General features: G+C 42.7%; 1 protein-coding gene and 1 long non-coding RNA gene across 7 annotated transcripts; one reads left to right on the plus strand and one right to left on the minus strand.

Moving 5' to 3' along the window:
- The first annotated feature begins 50 nt into the window (after window positions 1–50).
- On the plus strand, window positions 51–21,060 carry LOC1281784 (synaptosomal-associated protein 25). Of its 6 annotated transcripts, XR_009764567.1 has the most exons (9): window positions 58–236; window positions 1,806–1,902; window positions 2,066–2,107; window positions 6,594–6,642; window positions 8,747–8,864; window positions 8,952–9,080; window positions 9,157–9,301; window positions 12,930–13,137; window positions 13,232–13,451. XR_009764567.1 is itself a non-coding variant. In XM_003435769.2 (8 exons), the coding sequence occupies exons 2-8, from the start codon at window positions 1,807–1,809 to the stop codon at window positions 14,114–14,116; spliced, it is 642 nt and encodes a 213-aa protein (XP_003435817.1). In that variant the 5' UTR covers window positions 55–236; window position 1,806; the 3' UTR covers window positions 14,117–21,060. The 6 variants fall into 6 exon arrangements, 5 of the variants coding, with proteins under 5 accessions (XP_061497197.1, XP_003435817.1, XP_321742.4 ...); XM_003435769.2 differs by lacking the exons at window positions 6,594–6,642; window positions 12,930–13,137; window positions 13,232–13,451 and adding exons at window positions 4,911–4,959; window positions 14,054–21,060 and having other exon boundaries at window positions 55–236; XM_321742.6 differs by lacking the exons at window positions 12,930–13,137; window positions 13,232–13,451 and adding an exon at window positions 14,054–21,060 and having other exon boundaries at window positions 56–236.
- LOC133391077 (uncharacterized) lies at window positions 19,372–23,578 on the minus strand. Its single transcript, XR_009764571.1, has 2 exons — window positions 23,468–23,578; window positions 19,372–23,395 (listed from the first exon to the last, which is right to left on the minus strand). It is a non-coding gene; the product is annotated as an uncharacterized LOC133391077 (long non-coding RNA).
- Window positions 23,579–23,764: the final 186 nt, after the last annotated feature.

Consider the following 23,764-nt stretch of genomic DNA (forward strand, 5'->3'; position numbering starts at 1 on the left):
GCCGTCGAAGCTTAACGAAGGTGTCAAACCTCCCCCTCCCCACCCCATCCAACGTTCGCCAGCACTGACCGAAACGTCATTCCGATAAAGGCAGAAGCAAATTCGTTCCCGGAGTCAAGAGGTGAAAATTGTGTCTGCGTCAAACTTTTCCAAAACCTCTGTCGATCGCTTTCCGAAGCAGCTCGTTAACTCTTCAACGCTTTAACTCTCCTCGTAACCACCCCAAACTAAACCAGGTAATTTGGTGAACAGTTGCCGACCGTAGTGTAGTTTCCGTTTTTCTTTCATGGGGTTGGCTTTCTGCAACGAAAAATCGATGCAGCAGGGAGGACGAACACCTTTGGGCCTACCCCGTTGGTGGAATGTGTGTTGATTCGTGTGATGATTTGTGATCTCCCCCACCCCGACAAGCCCAACGGGTACCGTGACTCAGAAACGTATCGTACGGGTTAATTGAAGCGTTCGAGATGAAATCATCATTTGCTGAGGCTGTGTGCGAAAACTTCTACCGTTCTGTTTGGGCGTGCGTTTTTTTCCTTCTCTTTTGGGCGGTGAAGGTGTGCCCGCTGTGAGAGGAGAGTTTTTCCCAGTACGACGGTGTTCATGTTGTGCTACGCCCTTTCTTGGCGCACGCACGGAGCGCAGCACTATGCTAGAATTGGGGTGGCTGGTGTGTTTTGGCACACACATGTCCTTATGCGGGTGGCCGCGCGCTACACATACACGCGCGAATGCAGCAGTGACACCGTTTCAGGGTCAAGTCTAAAGAAACGAGTGCGAACCTCGTCATCCGTGTTCCAATCTGGAACGGTCAAGTTCGGTTCATTTTTGGGCAAAAAAAAGGAGCCATCCAATGGCGGGGACGGGGATGGGCTGGTGTAAAGGGAGCTGCTCGAGACAATTCCCAGCGCTAATTTATGTCCTTTTTTTCTCTCGTCGAGCGCCCCATCGCATCCTCGAGACAGGATGAGAAGACCGCAGTCCGCTGCGTTGCCGAGGATGGGACACACACACACACACACGCCGTTTAGTGTGCGGGCGTAAGAGCGGGACCAATGCAACGACGCTACGCCACAGATAAAGCTGGTGTTTGGCGCATACTCAAATCGGCCCTTCCCGGTTGTTGTTTTTTTGTGCCGTATCAAACCTTATGATATCGATTTTTTGGGGAGTACTACGCACACCACACGAAAGACACCCTCATCCGAAGGCGCCCATCCAAAGATCCAAAAGATGTGCTGATGATGCTCGATTTTCGTCCTTTGCCCGTGCTGAAGCAGCAGGAGCTATGGCGCGTTTGATACAAACGGCACCGTAGTAAACGGGTTGTTGTTTGCTGGCCAGACGAGATTGCGTATCCTGCGGATGAAGGATAATAACGAGTGGCCCACGCAGTCGGTATACGCCTACTGCAATTGCCTGCCTTTTGTCTTAAGGACGATGCGTTAAGGCGTTCGGGGAGTAGCATGATGCGAAGGAGGTCTTTGTTTGCATATTATGCTTACACAGCTATTGAAACTCTTCCTTCTTGAACGTCCATCATGCGTCAATTTAAAAGCAATCTTAATTTCAACAACAATGGATTATTCAAACATGCAGCCTAATCCAACCCATTACGCATTAGGTGACCGAATGAATAATTAGTGACATAAGTTGACGCATTAGGGAAATTGATTTATCTGTTGGTGTAGGTAAAGTTCATTTCCTCCCTGCGGGGTAGAATTAAACCAAAACCCACTTCCTGGCAGTTGCGATGATACCACCGCTGATTGAAACATGATTTTTGTACACTTGCTCATTTACAGAATGCCGGCAGCAGCACCCCCCGCAGAGAATGGGGCAGCCGTCCCAAAGACCGAGCTGCAGGAGCTCCAAATGAAACAGCAGCAGGTGGTCGATGAGGTATGGCAAAAGCGTAAAAAAAAACGCATCCTTCACCTGCAATCGAAGGCATTTCCGGCGAAGCTGGGCTACTGTGAGATAAGCTACTGAAACCCGATTTTCTCTCTGTGCATTCTCTGTGCTTTTTCATGTACTGTCATCATCTGCCGCCCTTCGTCGATAGTCCCTGGACAGTACCCGCCGTATGCTGGCACTATGTGAGGAGGTAAGATCAATCCGTTACTTTTGTTTGTTAACCACTACCTTGTCTTGTCGCATTATCACGTACGTTATGGTTCTGAGACTAGTGGCAGCTCCTTTAGAAACGCGATGATGATGATGATGATGATGATGGAGGATGAGTAATAATATTTAGGTAGAGGAACGGCATTACCACTCCGCGCTTTGGGAGGTGTCTACGTAAAGTAAACTAGTGCCGGTTACGGTAGAAGAGCGCCCCAGCTATCGAGACATGCTCTTCGCTAGCGTTCTAATCGGTCTGCAAGATGCTTAAAACGTCTCCTAACAAGTGGTCCGGTAAAATAGTGTTATTTGATGAATCGTTTCGTTTTACAACATCAAAAGCTAGTAAAATTGTAACTATATTAGTTTGGTTATGCTATGTTTTGCTCTCATGGTAATGCGACCGATCGATCGATCGATCAATCGATTCGATCACCTCAGTACTGTGTTATCGATATGAATCCCGTGAAAGTCATGTCAATTTAAAACGCCCTTTTACCCAAGCCTGCCATATTGTCCATTAATTGTTCTTTATTTTGTTCATGAACGTGTTTTTGTTACTCTTCTTAGTTTGATCTTTCGCAAGACGCTGCGTCAAAATAGTGCGTTAATGTGTTTTTGTAAGAGTAAATGTTGTGTTTTGCGTTAAGAAAAACCATTATCAATGTTACAATTCATTTCTCAATGATTAAACTTTCAATTTTGTTTATATTGCGTCGCGATTTGATAGTTTTTGGAAGACGAAAATCCGTGTTTTTGTTTTTTGCAACAAGAAAAGAAAAAAAAAACTTGCTCAAGCTTCAATGCAACCCATTAGTACAACACAATTACTTTGTCTAGAGCAAGAATAGCTAAATCCTAAATTATTGGTCTCAATTCTCGCGAACCGATTATTCCTCCTCCAGTTTCCTTTAAAGTTGTCATGAAAAAAAAAGAAAGATTGAGCAGGATTTATTAAACATTTAATTTCTTGTTTGTGTTTGAACTATGTTTTCTGTTGGTGTGTTTTCTACTTGTAATTTTCTTTACGTCCGTATTTTTCTTTCGTTGAGGCTGCGTGTGTTTGTATGTCCCGATCTATGTTGCATGCCTAAATGACTAATACTTCGTCAAACATTCGATCGTACAAACTCTTTACGCCACATCACAAGTTTGAAGACTTTTCCTCCTCCAGATTGAAAACCACGGCTGGATGAACCTGAAAACAGAGAATCACCTTCCAACTCTTCTACTTTCTATTTGCCTTTTCTAGCTGTGTTTGATTTTAATATTGTCGGATCGCTCTCTGTACTTTGATCTCTTTTCTAATAGAGCTGTTTGAACAAATCCTATCACTATTACTGTTGTTCCTATTCTGCTACTTTTATAATATACAAACATTCTTTAAAAAACAAATCCAGATGCATGAGTATGACTTGTTTACATTACCGTTGTACGCAGGATACGTAAACGAAGCGGTAAACGTTTTAATTCCATACATTGAAACCTATGACGCTAAAAGGATGTTCTATTCAATGTGTTATGAAGTTACAAAACTGTTCCACTTCACGTAGAACATAAATTCAACCATAAACTAAAACACACATTTGTGGCTCTAAATACTTCTGAATCTATTATTTATCTATGAACCTTCTCTGTGGACAATATTTAGCAGGTTTGAATTATTACTGCCGGTGCTATAGATGTGCTCATTAAAAAAACGAGATTTGTGTTGAAAGTTATTTTCTCTATCTGTGTTTGGAGCATATTTATCCTTTGCTCATTTGTAGTTCTTTTATTTTATTTTTTCGTAAAAGACGGCTCACGTTCCTGTTTGGTTAATTTCTTGTGTTTTTATTATTATCATTCTTCTTTATTGAAATGAATGTATGTATGTATTATTTTCGTATTTAGCATAAATTGTACGCAATGTGTTAAATAGTATAAAATATACACATTACCTGTCTTAAACATTAACACTATTACAAGCACTCAAATGGAGCAAACTTGTGAAGATATTCAAATACATAATATTTACATGAAATTAGTTGCTAACAATAATATGTACAAATCAGCATAGTGTATACTTATATATATAATATTTACATAAAATGAGTTAAATTTAGTTTCTTAACATCTATCCTACTTGTTGTTATGAGTTTAAAAAAGCTCAACTATTTCAATATGGTAATTGTTACCTCTACTTGTTTTATCTGTGTTTCGAAGCACACTAATAATAATTGTTGACTGTATGAGTTGAATTTATGTTCCGTGTTTTGCCACTTTTGTTTGGATTTGTTTTCTGTTATTTTGTCGCGATATTTGCATCGCGTGTTCTACGACATGACACCAAACGCCGACCGTGGAAACACAACATGCGAAAGTTGTATCATATCGATTTGAGATTATCCACGAAATAGCCTTAAATAGCCAGCTGTTCGCCAGGCAAGGCACAAAAAACCCAGCAAAAAACTGCCACTACAAATAGGAAAAATAACCAATCCACTAGTATTATAACTTTTGTTATTACAAAAATAGTACTTATATACCAAACATGCGTAACAACAGATCGATCGATGCAGGAGGAAACGAATGAAACGGATGAACGATGCGCCTTCAAAGCGTGTCCACTATCCTCTGCACGCGCAAATGATCTGTTCGTAACGTTTTGTAACATCAACGGAACAAGCCCTCCTCCCATAACTATTCAAACTAAACGCAACGCTCAGCACAGCTACAGTATACGCAGAACAATTAACAAATTACACTTATTACTGATTATTCCAAATGCCGCCATACAAAAATAGAGCAAGGAAGCCGGGATTCGAACCCTGGTGGCCCTTGACGATCAGGGAGGTGAGTCATCATATCATTGGACACATTCTATACATAATCTCTATTATATTGTAATCCTTCGGAATGCAACCAATAAGAAAACAAACCACAAAAAAAAAAATAAAACAATGTGCCAAATATTGATCGTACATTGACAATTTAACAATCCTTCATTTCGAATCACATCACATCCAAACTTCCACACTCGTTTCTTTTTGTTTTGTTTTGGGTTATTCATCCTCGTAAAATAACAGCCCACATTACCTACATTAAACAACACACACACACACACACACACACACACACACACACATTACATTTCCTTCACATCCGTTTTATCCGTTTCAAAGTTGCAGTTTTACTTCCCTCAAATGTATTCTCATGATGTGATATTCCCTTTTTTCGTTTATTCGCGTCTTCCGCCGATGGAAGATGCTGCAAACGTTAACGTCCCGATAGCAATGTTCCTCCCATTCTCCAAAGCACCAACACATTCCGTAAAATTAAGATTTAAGCTCATTTCAATTTCCAGCTGTACTATTTTGTCGGCAAATAGCAAATTAGCATCTCTACTACCACCTTTATTAGCACATTCATGGAACTCAGTTTTTTGTATAATCTACCCTTTTCTCTTTTTTTTTCACTTTTGCTCACACCTAGCGCTCCTTACACGATACAGATGCATACGCACCTATATTACCACCCGCTTACTTAGTTGCTTACTGTAATCTCTTATCATGATCTGTAGTGCACTTCTCTTGAACTCGTCGCTTACTATCTCGTTTTCGCTCTCTTGTGGGAGCGCTTGTATATTTGATCTCCACTACTACTACTACTTCGTTATTTCATTACCCATCTTCAATGCTAGTTTTCACTATGTAACAAACTTCCAATTCACTGCTGCCACTGTTTCGTTGTTATGAGTTCTTACTTGTTTTCGTTTGTGTTACTTCATGTTACAGTTTCATTTAAGTCTGTTTGCCTCGTGCGTAGGTCCGCTTCTCGTATTCAGTGTATTGTGATTTTTCTTCTATATATCTATTCTTATGTTCCATAAGTCCTTACTCGACATGAACTGGTTAAGGTTTTATCGATTATGATTTATTTTTGACGTCGTGAGTGTTTTCGTGCTGCTGTGTGTTGTGGAAATCCAACAAGCAAGTAAAACGCGGGACGCTGCTAGTAGGAGACAGCGTTAGCTATAAATTGTGGTACCGTGCTCAATGCTCAAACAAAAAATGGGAACTGGCAGGGGTTGCATAGTAGTAGTGTATACGTTTGATGTTGTTTGCAATAAGTATAGCCAGCGTCGGATGGCTTGTCGTTTTGAACTAGGATAACGATAACGATAAAAAAATGCAACTTTTTAACCACTACGTACGATTTAAAGGCACTCTGATTGACATGACTGGGTATCGTAGTTTAATGATCGATCTCTGAGGCGTTTGTTTGATACGGAGCATCGTGGCGAAGAAAAAAAGAGCGGCAACAAGCGCACTTGCCCAATGTTACTAAATAAGCAATAAGTTTAAGATAAAAGCTCTTGTACCACGTAAGAATCGCATTTGTGCGACAGATTGTCGTACTATTTAGTAACAAAAAAACCCCGAGAGACTGAGATGCTAAGTTGATATTTGTGATATTTTCTGATCTAGAGCACTGAGGTGGGAATGCGAACCATCGTAATGCTGGATGAACAAGGAGGTAAGCTTTATCCACTGTTGAGTTAGCAAGACCAAATCTCAATATCAATCTCAATAACTAACAACAATAACAAAAAGATATAATATCCAGTACACACTACCGAAAAACAACCTAATACAGCTAATATTACAGTAACAGAGATATCATACTTTTACGTTGGTAGAAAACTCTAAAACTAACCTCTGCTTGCAAAATCTATTTTATTTGTCTGCAAACTTGTGGTTATGGGCTTGTGGTAACCGAACCGAAGCAACTCCATTCACAACCTTTGTACAAGCATACAAAAACAATCTCACATTTAGCTCTGTATGTTTTATTTCAACGCTTCGAACAACTCAATAACAGTTTAGTCAACTCGGCAAACTCGGCAACTCGGCTTGCGCCGCGTGGGCACAAAACGGAAATGAGAGATGCGCGAACTAACCAAGTAGCAATTCCCCAAAGCCATATTGTATAGGGGGCAGCCAAGAAAATATCACAAAATCCACCAAAGAAACCAACTAACGAAACAAAAAAAAAAACCTCAGCAACTACTAACGATGATTCACCCACTACTGAAACATACTTACAAGTACTTACCAATCGGAAACAAACAAACGTACCAATGAGCACAGCACTTATCACTCTCTAAAACTCTGCATCTGCATCAATAAAACAACACAACAAACAGGTATTATTATAATGCAAAACATCAAAACCACCCGAATCAAGCGGCGACTAGTGTACTTCTAATTGCTATTTTCCGTATCCGTAATCCGTTTTCGTTTCTTTTTGTTTTTGCCGTAAAATTGCGCGATTACGCGCGTAAAGCGTCCAAGTTTAAGTTATTGTTCTTTAGTTTTTGTTGATTTTTGTTTCACGATTGAATTAATACAGCATTACGCATTAACGGTAATAGGTTTCAGTTTGTTTCTCTCTAAAACAAGGGTGCTCGTTGCTTAGTTCGTTACTTTTTGATTGAAATTAAATCCTTTAGTCCCAAGCGGCACTTTTTCTGTTCGTTTTGTTATCAACCGATTGGCGTTTTAATGACGGCGAAGCGTTTAAACACACACATTATTGTGTTTGTAGATTTCATTCACATTTGTTACAGAAAAAAAGTATTTACATTGTTATTTTCCTTTAAACGGTTATTAGTTTTGAATGACTTATTTCTGCTCGGACTGCCTTAATGAATTATGCTGCCAGATATATGAACCTCATCCCCTTCTCAAAGCTAGCTTTCAATTGAATTTCGGTTCAAGTATGTTATTTTTTTGTTTAAAAATCCCATTCTCTACTTCCGTATTTGTTACCGTTTTCCGTTGTGTTTTTTGTTTTATGTTCCGAGAGTGTAGAACGTTGCATGACATACAACTAATGTTATTTACCTTTTTGAACCTTTCAATACTACTACTTATTACCGCTACATAGTACTGTTTTTAATATATTCTACCTACTACTAATACTGTTACTATCATCACTACTAACTCTCTCACACACGTTAGTTTATTTCTGCTATCACGTTCAACTGTTTTGACGTATTGTTTCATCATTTCATACATCGAACTCTGTCGATCCTTATTCCCTCTGTTTTCGTCACGATCGTCAGCAGAGTACTACTTACCGGCTCACCATTCTATTCGAATGCACAATATTATTCACCCACTACTCTATACCCCCACAACAAACAGAACCTTCCAAACACACATCTCTCTAACCTGTCCGGTTTTCGATCCAACCAAATCACCATCCAAATCTCTCACCTACAGTCATAGACACTACTTACTGCATTTCATAACTCCCACTCACCACTCTCCAGCAGATCACTTATCACTAATCCCCGATAATTCGTTGTGTTACATGAATCGCGTGGTCATGATTGTGTCGTACCCATCCATCCGTCGTTTAATCTACAAAATATAATTGGCTCTTTCTCTCTCTCTCTCTCTTTCCCTCTTTCTCTCTGTGCATCACTGTCTTTCCCACTCCATCCTGTCCATACCCCCTCTCTGTGTGTGTGTGTGTGGTTTATGTTTGGTGCTCTCCGCGCACACCGATCTCTCTCTCTCTGTATGTTGTCGAACGAAATGCCAAAACACAAATCCTATCTAAAACACCACAGAACAACTGGACCGAATCGAGGAGGGCATGGACCAGATCAATGCCGACATGCGTGAGGCTGAAAAGAATCTGAGCGGCATGGAAAAATGCTGCGGTATCTGTGTCTTACCGTGCAACAAGTAAGTGAGAGGGGGGATGGGTGAATATCCTGGAGTCTGGAGGTTGCGGAGTCGTCTTTAAACACCGTTTGTCTGTCCCGTCTGCAGGAGTGCATCCTTCAAAGAGGACGACGGTACCTGGAAGGGCAACGATGACGGCAAGGTGGTAAACAACCAGCCCCAGCGAGTGATGGACGATCGCAACGGATTGGGCCCGCAGGCTGGCTACATCGGAAGGTAAGAAGGGGGGGAGTGTGTCCGTCTACCTATCTGCGCCATGTTGTAATCTTCATTCCCCGTATACCCCGCGCAGGATCACGAACGACGCGCGGGAAGATGAGATGGAGGAGAACATGGGCCAGGTGAACACGATGATCGGTAATCTGCGAAACATGGCGCTCGATATGGGCTCCGAGCTGGAGAACCAGAACAGACAGATCGACAGAATCAATCGCAAGGTAAGTGTCCTGTTTCGCTCCGCTCGTTGGCTTCTTTCTCTCGCCGCGCACGGCCGCCAGTGGGCGGCGCGGACGGCTACTGCTCCGTCCGATCGTACGTCGCTGCGCTACTGCTCCGATCTGCGCACTCAGTGCAGTGAGTGGAGGAGAGAGTACGTGAGAGAAAGTGCAAACGAAACGAGAATGAAACGGGGTGGCAAATGCTGCCGCCGCTGCCTCCGCCACACTGTCTGCCCAGACATATTCTCCTGCTCCAACCCTTCTACTTATGTATACTACTACTTGCTCTCTACATTAGCCGAATGGACTTTCTTAGTTTTTTGATCAGATTATTACATCGTTACACACATGCATATTCAGTTTTGTCCCCATTAGTTCTGGTTCGATTTTTGAGTTTGCGTTTTCCGTTCCGATATGTTCGTGTTTTGTTTCTGGCCAAACTTAACAACCAAACATCAATACCACCACCACCACCACCACCACCATCACTCTACTGCAGTACATTTGCAAATACAGCAATACAAATCCAAAAAAACATAAAACATTAAGAAGAAGAAAAAAACCACAACATAACATAATCGAACAGCGGTTCTGCTTGCGCATTCTTCTAGTGTTGTGTTTTGCCGTTCGGCGCAAGAAATGGCGACCGCTGTTTCTTACGGGTTTCTTTCCTTTCTTCGTTTAATTCCCTCTTCGTTCACTCTGGATTAGAATCCTTTTTCGATATTTAATCGTAATTGTTTGTGCCTATGTTGTCTAGTTTTTTTCCCCCGTTTGTTTTCTATGTTGGTTTTTGTCTCTAGTTTTGTTCGTCTTGCGGTAGCGAAGAAATATCTATGTTCTGTCGTTGAAACGCGCTGTTGTGGTCTCTGTGTAATACTACTGTTGTGTCCGGTTGTTGTTTGTTCTAGACACACGCACACACGCACACACGACACCTACAACTACTTCCTGAGCTTTCGAACAACGAAAAACTCTACTACGAAACAAATCACTCAGAAAAGAAACAGTACAGCCTCTGCCCCAGCAGCGGGCACTACTGTCCACTGTCTGCTGTGTCTTCCGTTTTACGTTTTGTGTTTGTCTAGCGTCTTTATCGTGTCTGTTTTTGCCATTTCTCTGTCTATATCTATATATCTTTCATTTTCTATCCGCCTAATAAACCTCTCACAGTGTGTTAGTAAATGTTTGTGTAGCTTTCCAAGACGTAGAGCGTACGCGCTATTGTTCACACTCACACACGCAAACCCAGGGGTGCAAACCTTTACAGGGTTGTTTAAATGTTAAACGGAAATGAGCTGATTCGATGCTGATGCGTTCTCTCAATTGGTTGTTGTGGGGTGAAAAACAGAATGGAAGCACATTTTCAAACATTCAAAATTCAAAATGCCAAAATTTCTTCTCTGGTCCTTTCCGTTTTCAGTTTAGATTTAGATTTTGTTGTTTTTTCCTTCTTTAAATTATGTTTAAAGAATACCTATGGATACTTGACACACACTCATACTGAGGCAAAATATACCATAAAACGAACAGCAAACGAATATGGTTCAATGTTTATCTACTTGTTAGAAGTAGTAGCTCCCCACACGCTGAACAGGAATACTTTAACCGTATATATATATATACATAGATATATCCCCATAAAGGAAGGGCTTGATTTTGTTAGATGCTTTTTATGATTTTGTACCATATTACGATTTATACATAATCAACCTTCTCTTCTCTAGCGCCTCTAACTAACTACCCTCTCGCTATCCCTGTTCGCTAGTTGATTTGTGTTGTTCTTGTTTTGTTTAATACCTAACCTGATATACAAAAAAGCGATACGCCAGTGTTTAAATGTTCCATATAAGCCACTCCTCTGCCACCGAACCCTCACGGACTGTGACGATGGAATGATGTGTTGAATGTATCGGTTTTGTATCGAACAAAAACCGAAAGCGATCTAATTGTTGCTTGCCGTGGCTCCGTTTAGCCATAGCGTTTTTTGACGCAAAAGACAACCACCGTAGCATTTGACGTACTTTTGTTTTGCTATCGTTTTATATCAAACAATTTCAATCAATCAAACAATATACATATGATAGCTTAACCAGTTTCTAGCTAAAAAAAATAAGAATTTAGCTCCCGCGGACTGGTGTGCTGTTGTCATTGTCAACACCGCTAGGGTGTGCGAAATTGTAGCCACCAGTACGTCAAACACTACGGTGTGTGTGTGTGTCTGATCGTTTCCGCTTCCCGGCTTCCCCCTCTCCCCCCGCCCGGCTCTCCCGGGCCCACCAAGATTAGCGTGCCTTCGTAGCCAAACGGTAGAGTATGGTGCAATTTGTTACCCAACAACAAGTGTCTTATGAAAATGGGAGTAAGTATCGTTATAAAAGTACCCATTCATATATAATCCGTTTGGTAGGTAGAGCCCACACTTTTATATGTGCCAATGTTGATCATTCTGTTGTTTTCTAACGCTCCGCTCCCTGAGCCTGTAAATCGAGGACGGCAGCTAAATGTGCAACACGGCCCCCCGTCCCCGACATGGATCGGACGGAACAATCCGATATATCCCAAAAACCCAGATGTTGTTAGCGTATATATCTACTTTTGTCTTTTGTTTTGTGTTTGTCTAACTATATATTTTCCTTATCGTATTCGTTTCGTTTCACGTGTTACATGTCGTTACGTTTATGCTTTGCAATCGCTTTCCAAGAGCGGTACCTGCTGTAATAAGAACGCTGATGAACCCCGGGATGCGATCCACAGCTACCATGCTTTTCGCGCGCGTTTTTTTTTGTCCACGAACTGAAGAAGCATCCTGTGTCCGAAGCGGCACAGCTCACAGGAGGATGGCTTCGGCGGGGAATGCACATTGCTTTAAATAAATACACTGCTGCTATGCGAAGCGTTTCGCTGCTTGAGTGGATCGGCTGAGAAATGCTAGGTTGAATGTTGCTGTTAGTAACATTCGCCGTGTCGTTCCTATAAAATGCTAGAGAATGTAAAAATCAGCTCTCAACGCGTCTTCAAACTCGTGTGGTATTTGGTTTCTGTTCCTTGCGTTAACAGTATTCCAAGCATTAGCTTCTTTATTTCTTCGCTATGTATTGCGCGCCGTTCGAACACACAGCGTGATTCGTTTCGCTTTATTTTAAGCTCGTTTTTAGACCCTCGAAAGACATGTAGGGACAGTCTTACCCTGTTGCTCCCGCTGCTTGTGTTTGGTTTTTGTCTAGGTTTAGTTTTATGATTTCCGTTTGCTCGCGTGCTCCAATCTCACGCCCGCTGCTTTAGAGAGCGTGAGAGGAACTGGTATTGTGCGCACCTCAACTCATCATCCCTTCTTACTTAATTCATGCGTTGTGTTGTTTCCGAGCGTTTCCTTGCGTTAGTTTCAGCGTTCCGTTCCGTCCCTCTTTCACTGCTACTTGTCCATTCCCCACCCCTTTGCATCGCGCGTACCAGTTGCAATGAAAATAATCTGATTGAGAATCAATTGCTCTTACTCCTCCTCCTCCTACTCCTCCTTCTCCTCTTACTCTTTCATTCTATACTATACTCTATACTATATAAATACCTATGTTTATGTTTATGCATGTGACATGATCGTTATTTTAATGCTCTTCCAACAATCTAGGGCGGATCAAATGAGGACAGGATAAAGGCGGCCAATGAAAAAGCGCACTCGCTTCTCAAATAAAAAGGGTACCGAGTATATATATAGCAGTGCATATATACAATATACACACCTCTATCTATACATATATATACATATACTTGTATGGTTATCGTTATTATTTTACCTCCTCCATTTCGGATATCGAAACGAACACAGACGAACAAATGTAAGTTGGTAGTTTTTCTTACTTCTTTCTCTCTCTCTCACACTCTTTCTCACTCTCTTTATCTATATAATATAAATGTATGTTCAATTATTAGTTTCCGATATTTACTACTTATGCGTGTAATGGAATATATTCACTAAGCGTTAAGTTTTCCTTTATGTCAATTCGTTTTTTTATAATACTTATTATGTATGTAGGATGTGATATTATTATATACTATATATGCCACAGAATAGAACAGAACAGAACAGAACAGGAAATATGACTCACACAAAGACATTAGAGAATAAAACATTGATTATGAAACAGTAAAATAATCTGATCACTGCTTTTATTTAATCTCTTTCTACATTGTTTTACAATACTCTCTTACTCCTTATTTGGTTCAAAAACATTTGCTGCGTTCCATTTTGTGCGCAATTGATCTTTGGTTTTGTACTTTTTGATAGCAGCAAACTGTGCAGGCAATTATTTCGTGTGATTCGGAGATCGGTTGTCGATTGGTTTGCGAACAGCTTTGAACAAGAAGAGTTTGCTGCTTTGCTGATGATCTATTGTTTGGTCACGATGGGATGGAGCAATGAGCAAAACTCGACACAAATAATTGCCTGCTGAGTTTTGTTTTTACTTCCTCTAATTCCTTACTCTTTTTAACTTTACGGCCTCTTATGCCTTTTACTTTTCCAACAAGCGATCCACCCAACTTTTGATTGTGTAGTGTAAGATCTACCGCCAAGCTAGTCGAATATATTGTAAACGAATTGATTTTTCGAATATACCTCACCTTTATTCCAATTTTTAAACCACACCGAATCAATAATAACACCTCTATTTGCTACTTACCTACTCCCCAACGACACCGTGTGCGTGACTGATCTGACCCCTCCATACCCCTGTCTGCTATCAACTTCCGTAGGGAGATTCCAACGCCACCAGGATAGCGGCTGCTAACGAACGGGCTCACGATCTGCTGAAGTAAGCTGTTTACACACAACCCAACTCACTCGAAGGCGGTGTAACCGTTGCGATGGAGGGATGTTAGACGTCACAGACAACGCGGGCGGGCAGGAACTGAGCAGTGTAAACTTGGTTGGTTTTTGTTCTCGTTACTGATGATGTGCAGTTTTGTTCGCAGCTGGAAAGCGCCAACCGCCAACCCACGGCGGGTGCGCTTGAGAATAACCACGAAATCCACCTATTGAGTTTGAGTTTTACAGCAAAGCGGGGGTTCGATCAGTGGACATGAAAACATATACACAACACACACACATAAACACACACAGGAGCAATTGTATGGTGGGAAGGAAAACTCTTTCAACCGGACGTTAGACTGCTTCTCGCATTTAAATGGGGCGTAATATGGCAAGCGCGGCAAGCGAGAACACAGGCAAGGAATCAAAAATGTGTATGCGTGTGAATCAGCGCCACCGGCTTGCTGGATTAGTGTAAGCGAAACGCTTTAGGCTTAAGCAAGAATAATTGAGGTGACTACAAACCGCTACAAACATACACACACGTACCCCCTCTTACATTACAGCGAAGACACGGCATAGCAGGACACGAGTATAGCAGGAGGCGCAGCAAACGGCGCAAACAGCAGGAGCGAAGAAAGAAAATGTTACAACGATACTCTTAGGTTTCATTAGGTTGTGCAGTTTTGCGTTTAGGTTCCTTTAGACATACGCACACTCATACACCCGCGCCCCCACACAACATACTCACACACACACACACATCTCTGTGTATGATTTTATTGATTTTCCATCTTCTGTAGGCTACCGGGACCAAAGTATCCTGTCCTTGCGTTCCACCACCGTTCTTCATGCGTGCGTTTTTAACTCGTTGTTGAAGGAGGGAAAGATAGAGAGAGAGAGAGAGATAGGGTGCATTGCGAGCGATCACGCAGCAGCACGATCGTTCTCGTTGTTCGCCACTGAAGGTGGCAACGGTGTAGGTTAATCATGCTTGTTTTAGCTCACAGTAGGATAGGATAAAAATCTGTTTCCCCCTTCCTTCCCGTTCGTTTCTTACATGCCCAACGGGTTGGCCAGTTTACTTTTTGCTGTCCCAGTGTGTTGTAGAACGCATGAGATGCGCCTGTCTTTTGTGTGTGTGTGTGTAATGTGCCACACCCCGAAGCGATGATGAGATCCTGGTTTGGATCATTTACATACTTCGTTTCGTTAGTAGTGCATTTGAAGCGTGTTATAGTAGGTGGGTGTAGGATATGCTTCCCATAGTCCATTGTTACGGCTGTATCTTTTTGCTTTTAGGGCATTTAACAACGGCTATGGCACGAAGCAGACAGCTGAATATAGAGCTACCTTCGCTTGTTTGAGTAACTGAACCGAAGCACACACGCGCAGTGGTTTGAGTGGTTCCCTTTTTCCCCCCACCGAGACAAAGCAACAGCACTTTTACACCCAGTCGCGAGATGCATCGAACCATATCATCATTCGATATGGGGATGCAGCAGAAGTGCGCTTTTGGATGAAAGTTGCAACGAAAAGCTCGAACCACCACCTGTATGCGTGTATGAGTGTGTGTGTGTTTGAAAACATTCCGCGGCAAGGTGAACGAGTGAATCGGCACAAAATTGTTTGTTCGAACCCGTGATACAGAGAATTCGGTTCGCCGCGTGTGCTAATACTCTCACTCACTCACTCTTCGTGTCTCTAGCGGTTTGTCCAGCGTTTGGAGCGTCAAACGCCACAGAGGACAAAACAGTGTTTTTAACTCGTTTGTTAACCTCGTGAACATAATTGCTTCTAATATACGCTAGCTAAACCTGAAGGCGTTACATAGTGTTACATAAAGTAAAGCGTATTGCATTCGCTAACGGCCAGCGTGTAGTGCGCTTTCTGTTCGCCATTCGCGAGCAAAGAGGGTAGACTTGATCAGGAGCTGGAACAGCGAACCGCGGTGCATTGGGTGGTACCATAAGTATGCATTTACTTTGCGCCGTTTGAATTTGATCATAGTGTTGGTAGCTTATTTGAAACGTTCTCATTGCGAACCATATGCATTTGACTATTTCTAGCGACTTTGGCCATAGATGGCCACCAATTGTCCGATCAATCTTGTAACGTAGTTCCCAGCACTCACGCACACACACACACACACACATACACAGAGAGTGTACTAGTGTACGAGCAAGCCACAGGCATTTAGGGCAAACTAATCTCAACTCTCCTCCAACCCTAAGGAGGAAGGGTCTCGCAAACAAAACGCAAAGACAATTTCCAAAACCGGACGCGGAACAGTTGGCGCGGTGGGTTGTGTAGGCCTATTTACTTGCCACCCCATTACAAATCGTCCCAAGAAAGGAACGGAACAAGAAGAAGAAGAAAAAACAACCGCGAAAGTGATTTATTTTCCTGATGACGGGCGCGCACTGTTCGGGGACTAGTTTGCAAGCAATTTTTATCTCGATATACAGCTTCAATCTCAATGAAATAAGTAACAAACAAACTTACAGAAGAAAGAGAAAAAAAAACTCATACACACATACAAAAATATTCCAAAGCTACCCCAAGCGTGTGTGTGTGTAAGCACTGGGAAGAAGTGCATAAGACGGTACAGAAACCAGCCACAAAAAAAGCATAAAACAAAAAAAGGTCGGAACAGTAAAAACGGGGGCAAATGAAATTACTAAACCTTAAAGGCAATGCGTACTTTAATAATAAATATAAATATACAAACTTATTATACATTATTAATGAAAACATTATTTACTTAGCAAACAAAGAGAGCGAGTAAATGTGCAATGGACACGTTTACATCATATCAGGCGAGCAGAAAGAAGTAATACAAAACATACACACTCACATACAAGGAACACGGAAAGAAAATTTACACACACACACACACACACCCAAAAGGCATTGGAAAACCAAGAGAAGAAGGGGGAAAAACAAACCAAACACCGAAGTGAATTGTATCGCAAAGCAAAAGCTAATATAATAAGCAAAACATGTGTGTGTGTGTGTTGGACAAAAAGCATAAGCGCACGCACGCAAGTGATACGCAATGCTTCTGCGTTGCCGTGTGAGCCGAATGGAGTGCGCGATGAAAGATGATAAAGGTTGCAATATTATATTGAGGTATCTCACCGATCGGAGGGGAAAACAAGTTCGACTAATTAAAATGGAAGAAAAACGCAAAAGCGAAAAAAGCATTAATCCAAGGCTATATGTAACGAGCAGGATGAGGAGGACAGACAATGGGCAGAGCGGTCCAGCAAGAAGTCAGGAAAAAGATGGAAGCGTGAAGAACAGTGAAGAAACTTTATCATATACCAATTCTGCTGGGCTTAATACTAAGAGACGGCGCGACACACTGCGGACACACTACTGAGAACATAAAACATCCATACACGTACACACAAGAAGACACGCGTTCAAGTATATACACTCATTATTACGTTTGAACAAATGACGTTGATTGAATAGATTCATCAGCAATAATAAACAATTGTGATAATACAATACATACAAGAAGACGGAGACGGAGGATGGAGGAAACCGCAAAAGCATAAAAAGAAGGGATAAGGGCCCGTGATGGGAGCAGGAAGGAGGAATTATGAAGCAATCGAATGAATGTAAAAGCCGTAGCAATGATGATTGGAAGCTAGCAGCATATGTTTGTTTGACACACACAACATTGCAGAATATTGAATGAGAAGCGGAGAAGAAAGTGCTGGTAGAATCGTATGGAATGGAAAATGAAGACTCACACACAGACACAGTTTCGGTAAGCCAGTGACGCAACTGCTTTACACCCCGTTCGCGGGCAGTCTGAAGAGCTGTGGTACCTAAGAATGCAAATGGTTTGTAATGCGCAGGAAGAAAGCACGTGGAGCTCTTCCAGGAGCACCACACGTTACTGTTACCACTGAAGGATGCAATCACTGGATCTTTTCTTCCACCATAACTTCAAGACTTCACACTCTGTTCCCTCTATCGCAAAACACTCTCTTCCACTGGTACCTTCTACCTTTCCCGGGTAGAAGGATCTTCAATCTTCCTTCCATCCATTACGGTATAGCGAGCAGCATAATATGCTGGTTGATCAGGACGTATATTGATCACAAACGATCGTGCGATCTCGGCACCTATTCTTGCAATGTTGAGCTACTAGCGTGAACAATGATAAGTCTAGCTAAATGATACATAAATTCCGAACCGTGAGAAAATATGTGTGTGAAAGAGAAAGGAGATAGAGGGCGATTAGCTCCTTGGCTCCTTCAAGCAAAGCGTTTGGCAATGATGATGGGGAAAAGCGAGCGAACACGAACCAGGTGACAAAAGTGGCACGACACAAACTTACAACAACCAACACTAGAACAAGATCAACAAAGCAGTAAAAGCATCTCTTTCTCACGCTCTAACTCTTAGCTATCCCTAGCGATTGATACCCAACCCAATGATTGGCCATTAGGGGAAAGTAAACTACCATACCATCTCTTGTTGTCTTTTAAAACAAAACAAAAAGCTCTACGTGTGTATAAAACTACAAGTCAAAAGGTAAAGACAAAACTCCAAACTATTGCCATTAATTCTGCGCAAATAAGTAACTACTAAGCATACACACAAACACATCCACATCTAGGCAGTAGCTGCGGAGAAGGGATTGGAGTACGAAACAAGACAAATGCAAGTAAAAGCTAGCAAGTAAAACGCTAAACGTTTCTCGTTCTGTTGTGATTCTGAAATTATTTTGTTGTACGCTTTTCTTACAAGCTCTCACATACACACACCATTTCACTACTTGAGGCCACCGAAGCGAAGGCAATTTTAAACATCCTTTTCAATGCCCTAGCACTGTTTCACGCCAGGGCGTGAATATTTCACCTGCAGAGAGGGACTGAAATGAGCGGAAGAAGTGCAACGATGTGCAATGGGAAGGGGAAGAAGTGCAGGAGGATTAGGAGAGGAGGGTGGCGAACACATCACACCGAGCAAGCATATATGCACTGGATGATGGGATGATTGGATGGATGGATAATGGATGAACGGTGATGAGAAAGCAAAAGCAAAAGTTTACGAAATGTTATCTAGTTAAGTTTGGCTACAAACAAAGAAATTACTCTTAGCGTAAATGAATTCGAAAATTTGTAAATAGAATATACATAAACACACAGTCGTACACACCTACATATTACACACATACAGACCATACACAACACGTACACACACACACACTACAGGCTGCACCATGCGGACGGAGCACAGGTGACCGAACCACGGGAGCATTGGATCCTGGGGATTTTGCTCATTGTTGGCATTGCTTCTCGAAACTTTGCTCCAACTCGTGTGAGGTCGTGTTCGGTGTGTGTGTGTGTGTGTGTGTGTGGTGGTCGGCCAAAAAAACGGCTATTGAATATTTGCTAACCAAAAACCCCCAAGGTGAATGAAAACGGCAATTGCATTGCATTCAAAAGAAACAAACTGTGAGATTAGCCCTCCAAACGTCTCGTACGATGATGTTGATGTTGGGCCCTGATGATGGTGTTGATGCGTTATGTGACACAATTTACACACACTCACACATAAACACACACACACCGTTATGCATGATGCATTTAACTCTTGCGTCGACAATGTGTTGTACATTTGCGTTGTTCGTTTCCTTCCCTTGTATTAAATGCGCCTCCCTTTTGATTGGCATTCGCGATTTTATCAATCTCCGTAACGATCTGCGTGTTGTTGTTGTTGTTGATGTTGTCGCGCGTGTGCGGGTGTGTGTGTGTTGCAATTCAGTTCACCATGCGCCTCCATGCATATGCTTTTCGTGAGCGCGCACGTGCGCAACCCGAAGCAAGCTAACATGCTACAAGCGCGTTAGAGGATGCTCCAGAAAAGGAGGGGGTGGAAAAACCATGCGAAATTAACGGCCAAAAACGATATAATAGGACATAATTCCTAAAAAAAACACACACACTCACACACAAAGATACTATTATGCACATATGGATGTGGCATATAAAACAGCTTGTTGATTCGTTTTTAAATATGTTTTGCGCTAGTTTAACGTGTACACACTTCCTTGCCCTCCCTCCGAGATGGGTTAGCAGTAGTAAGAAGTAACTGTAAGCGGCAACAGTATTTTGTTCGGATTTATTTCTCGCTTCATTGGCCACGCTGTAGATCGCAGCCATGTTGGTAGTGGGATCGCCACGTTTCCTAGCAACAGGACGAAGGTGCCACGTGCGATGGCAGTGGGCGTGGCAAAAGCTGTTTGTACATATACATACGTATGATGGTGTGGATTCGAGCTAGCAGAAGTTCGTAAGAATCCCAATCACAAACACAAGACACACAATACAAAATCAGACCCAGTGATAATTCGGCATTTTAATTAGAGACCTGAGTGTTTTAAAATTGCATAATTACAACACATTCTACCCCTTTATCTGTGTTTTAGAATCCATTGCACGTAATGCGTTATACTAATCACCCGCAACAGCTAGTGATACAATTGGTTCGCTTTTCACACTCTGCACTGAAAAAAGAAACATCACTTTTCACACCTACTAATCAAATACACACACACAGATACACATTTTCACACAAGTATGTATTTACTGATAAGGAGCAGGACAGCGCGCAACGGGCAGTGGTAGGGAAAGGATCGGTAGGCGAGAAAAGGGACAGGGGGGGAGAATATGCGAACAAAATGCTTTTTTGGTACATTTCGTATAAAAAATGGTATAAAAGAAACAATTTCCAACAAACCCATCTTACCGAACACTAATTCAAAATTAATAATCCTACAGCAAAAGCAACAAACAAACAAACAAAACCCAACAAACAAAATGCGTATAAACTAGCTGCAGATTAATTGAAACTGTATTACGGTTAATACTTTTTAAAAATGTATTTCAAGTATCCTGTAAAAATAAAATGATTATAATGGACCTAATATAGTTGTGGTAGATGGGGAGAGGGGGGCCGCTTGGGGTAGGGCTATTGCATGCTCACTTCTAACGTAAATATCACTGAACTTCGGATAGATAGCTTTTTTCTTTACACTAGTTAACGTAGCAATTCCCTTTCAATATCAATTAGCTACAATAATAGCTACTCTGAGCTGTCACTTCTTGATCTCCAAGGACACTGTTGGCACTGTTCTGCACAATTGTGTGTGTTTAACAGCATCTTCTTCGCCTTTGTTACCGCGCACGAGCACCATTCGTTCACTCGTCGGTTCACCGATTGCCGCCGGATTTGAATAGTAACGGTGCAACCGAAACTGCTGCCTTTTCATCACAACTTGCGATCACCTGATAATCGAGCCATTTATCTTGCATAAATGAGCCCGTCAATTTGCATTTCAACGTTTCTGCTCACGCACCGGTTCGCGCCCCGTTATAATGCTGGACGATATGTGTTTTTGACGGCTCCAAACACAAACACAAAAAAGGCGCCAGAATGCAAATGAAGCTCCACTTGTGCCGGGGGTGGAGTACCAGCAGCAATGACGACGACTACGGCGACGACAACGCCACATTACTCTTTCTTTGTATGTAAAAGCACTGCATAAATTCACTTATTCAAAAAGTACTCCACCCTCAACACAGGCGATGGGTGTTTGCGGTTGTTTGCGTTTGTTTGTTTGCGTTATTCCTCTTCCGGTGCCTGGTTACACCTGGTCGGTCGGACAGCGGAACCACTTTGAGCCAGTTTGTGGTCCAGCACGGAGAGAAAGACACACACACGCACAGAAACAACAACAAAACTGCTGCTTATCTCGAGTGGTGGGGGAGTCTTTTGGACGAAGAAATGACACACACACACATGAGGGGACACTTCACTCGCACATCCAACGGCAAACGATCACCGTTCTGAGGCACCCAACAAGCAATGTGTCAATGCACCGGTACACCGCCGTATGACAACCTTGAACTTCCTGCGGCACCGAACGCACCGAACGGTGCACGAACCAACCCCAATCTGTTGTGGTTGGAACACGAGGAGGAGGAGCACTGGTGAGGATGGTGACAAATTGTGAAATAATAAATTCATACCGCTTCCTGTCCCGTTTCGTTTCCCCTTTTTTGGGGCGTGCAGCGTAGTGTGTGCGCAAAGAATGCGGCACCGCGGTGAGTTCGGTGCACCCGCGAAGCCGTCATCGAAAGCCACGCAAACACACGTGACTAGCCAGTAGTGAACCCGACGCGGGGCGGTTGCCCTGGGAACGGGCTGCAGTCACGTGCAGCCGAGAGACAAATGGCAAGATCGTAGCAATCGACGACGCTGACATACCTTCCGCATGGCACCGCTCATCGAACATTCGAACAAGATCCCAGTAGTCGTCGATTGCCGGAGTTCAACGTGCTCTCTGCACCGTCGTGATGTGTGTCTGTGTTGGAGGATATTGGGAGGTATGTGGAAGAAAAATACATGTCTTTGTAATAATAATGTATTCTATTTCGTTGCAATCTTGCATGTGTGTGTATGTGTGAATATCTTACGATCGCTTCATACGGAATCGCTAATCAATGAAAGCTGTTGAAAGAGACGCAAACAGACGCGTCTAATGCCACCCGTGGGGTACCCGCGGCCGCGACAAGCTGGCATCGAGCAGTTGACCTTACACTTGAAATTGTTTGCCCATTTGCACAGCGTGGCAGAAGCGTGGCAGTCTGGTTGAGCCGCATGGGGGCACAAATTGCGACGGAATACGGAGCTTTGGAGAACGCTCTGTAATCAATTCCTCAGAACGTTTGCACTGAGTAGTGTCATTGGGTCCACTGGTTGGATGGATCGAAGGTATCAATTTTGTGCGATGATGGTTGGCACACGCATTCAGACCGGTGAGGGTATTCTTATTGCGAATGTTGAATGGGATGTTTGCACGAGATACTCGCATCGAGTTTGGTGGACTGCCAGCTAGGAAGTGGAGATAACCATCGAAGGATAGAAGTACGCGGGGAGGGCCGGGGAGGAAGGCAGCAAGGTTACAACGAATTGAAGGCTCAATTGATTTGATTCAGATGAACAATCGTAAGGAAAGGGATCTGTGTCACTACATCTCTTGCATCCACTTTTACCCCGGGGGTGGATATTCAATGGTGATCTTATTACCTTCCAATGCTGCAATCCAATGTCATCCATTCCTAAACTTGATCCTGTATTAAAAACAATCTCATTTTTCACCTTTTTTGCGGAAGTTACCGCTCCGTGATTCATCTCCATGAGCATCGAAGAAGTCAACGACACCGAGGACGGTCAGTCGGTTGCCGCATATGCTGCACCTGTAAATTGGACGTTAAACAAGTTGGTTGAACTTCGGCGCAGCTTGTTTGAAGTTTGGGTAAATCACCGACCGCAGAGCAACTGGCAGCAGCTACGGGTTTGGCGCTGACCTTAGAGTGGCGTGTGTGTGGCACCGGCTTGCAGCACGCAGCACGATTAGAGGTGAGATTGAAGAGCGTCTAATAACATCCGCACACCCGTCGGCTTAGGCCCATCCGCTCGAATCGGGGTGTGACCGATAAGAAACCTTCAACTATTTCGCGATTTGTACACAGAACACACAGCGCAGCAGCGAAATAACCCTGCGCGCGAGCGCGTTTGCAATGCAACTTCCGCTGATTACGATCCGCGGTGCAGTGCAGCAGTGG

The sequence above is a fragment of the Anopheles gambiae genome, chromosome 2 (assembly GCF_943734735.2).
Source record: "Anopheles gambiae chromosome 2, idAnoGambNW_F1_1, whole genome shotgun sequence".
Taxonomy (NCBI): domain Eukaryota; kingdom Metazoa; phylum Arthropoda; class Insecta; order Diptera; family Culicidae; genus Anopheles; species Anopheles gambiae.

Excerpts from the sequence above, each read along its gene's own strand:
- LOC1281784 (XM_061641213.1), top strand. The coding sequence starts at position 1,807 with ATGCCGGCAGCAGCACCCCCCGCAGAGAATGGGGCAGCCGTCCCAAAG. Across the intron at positions 1,903-2,065 it reads AGCAGCAGGTGGTCGATGAG|TCCCTGGACAGTACCCGCCG; the intron begins GTATGGCAAAAG and ends CTTCGTCGATAG. Across the intron at positions 2,108-6,593 it reads TGCTGGCACTATGTGAGGAG|AGCACTGAGGTGGGAATGCG; the intron begins GTAAGATCAATC and ends TTTCTGATCTAG.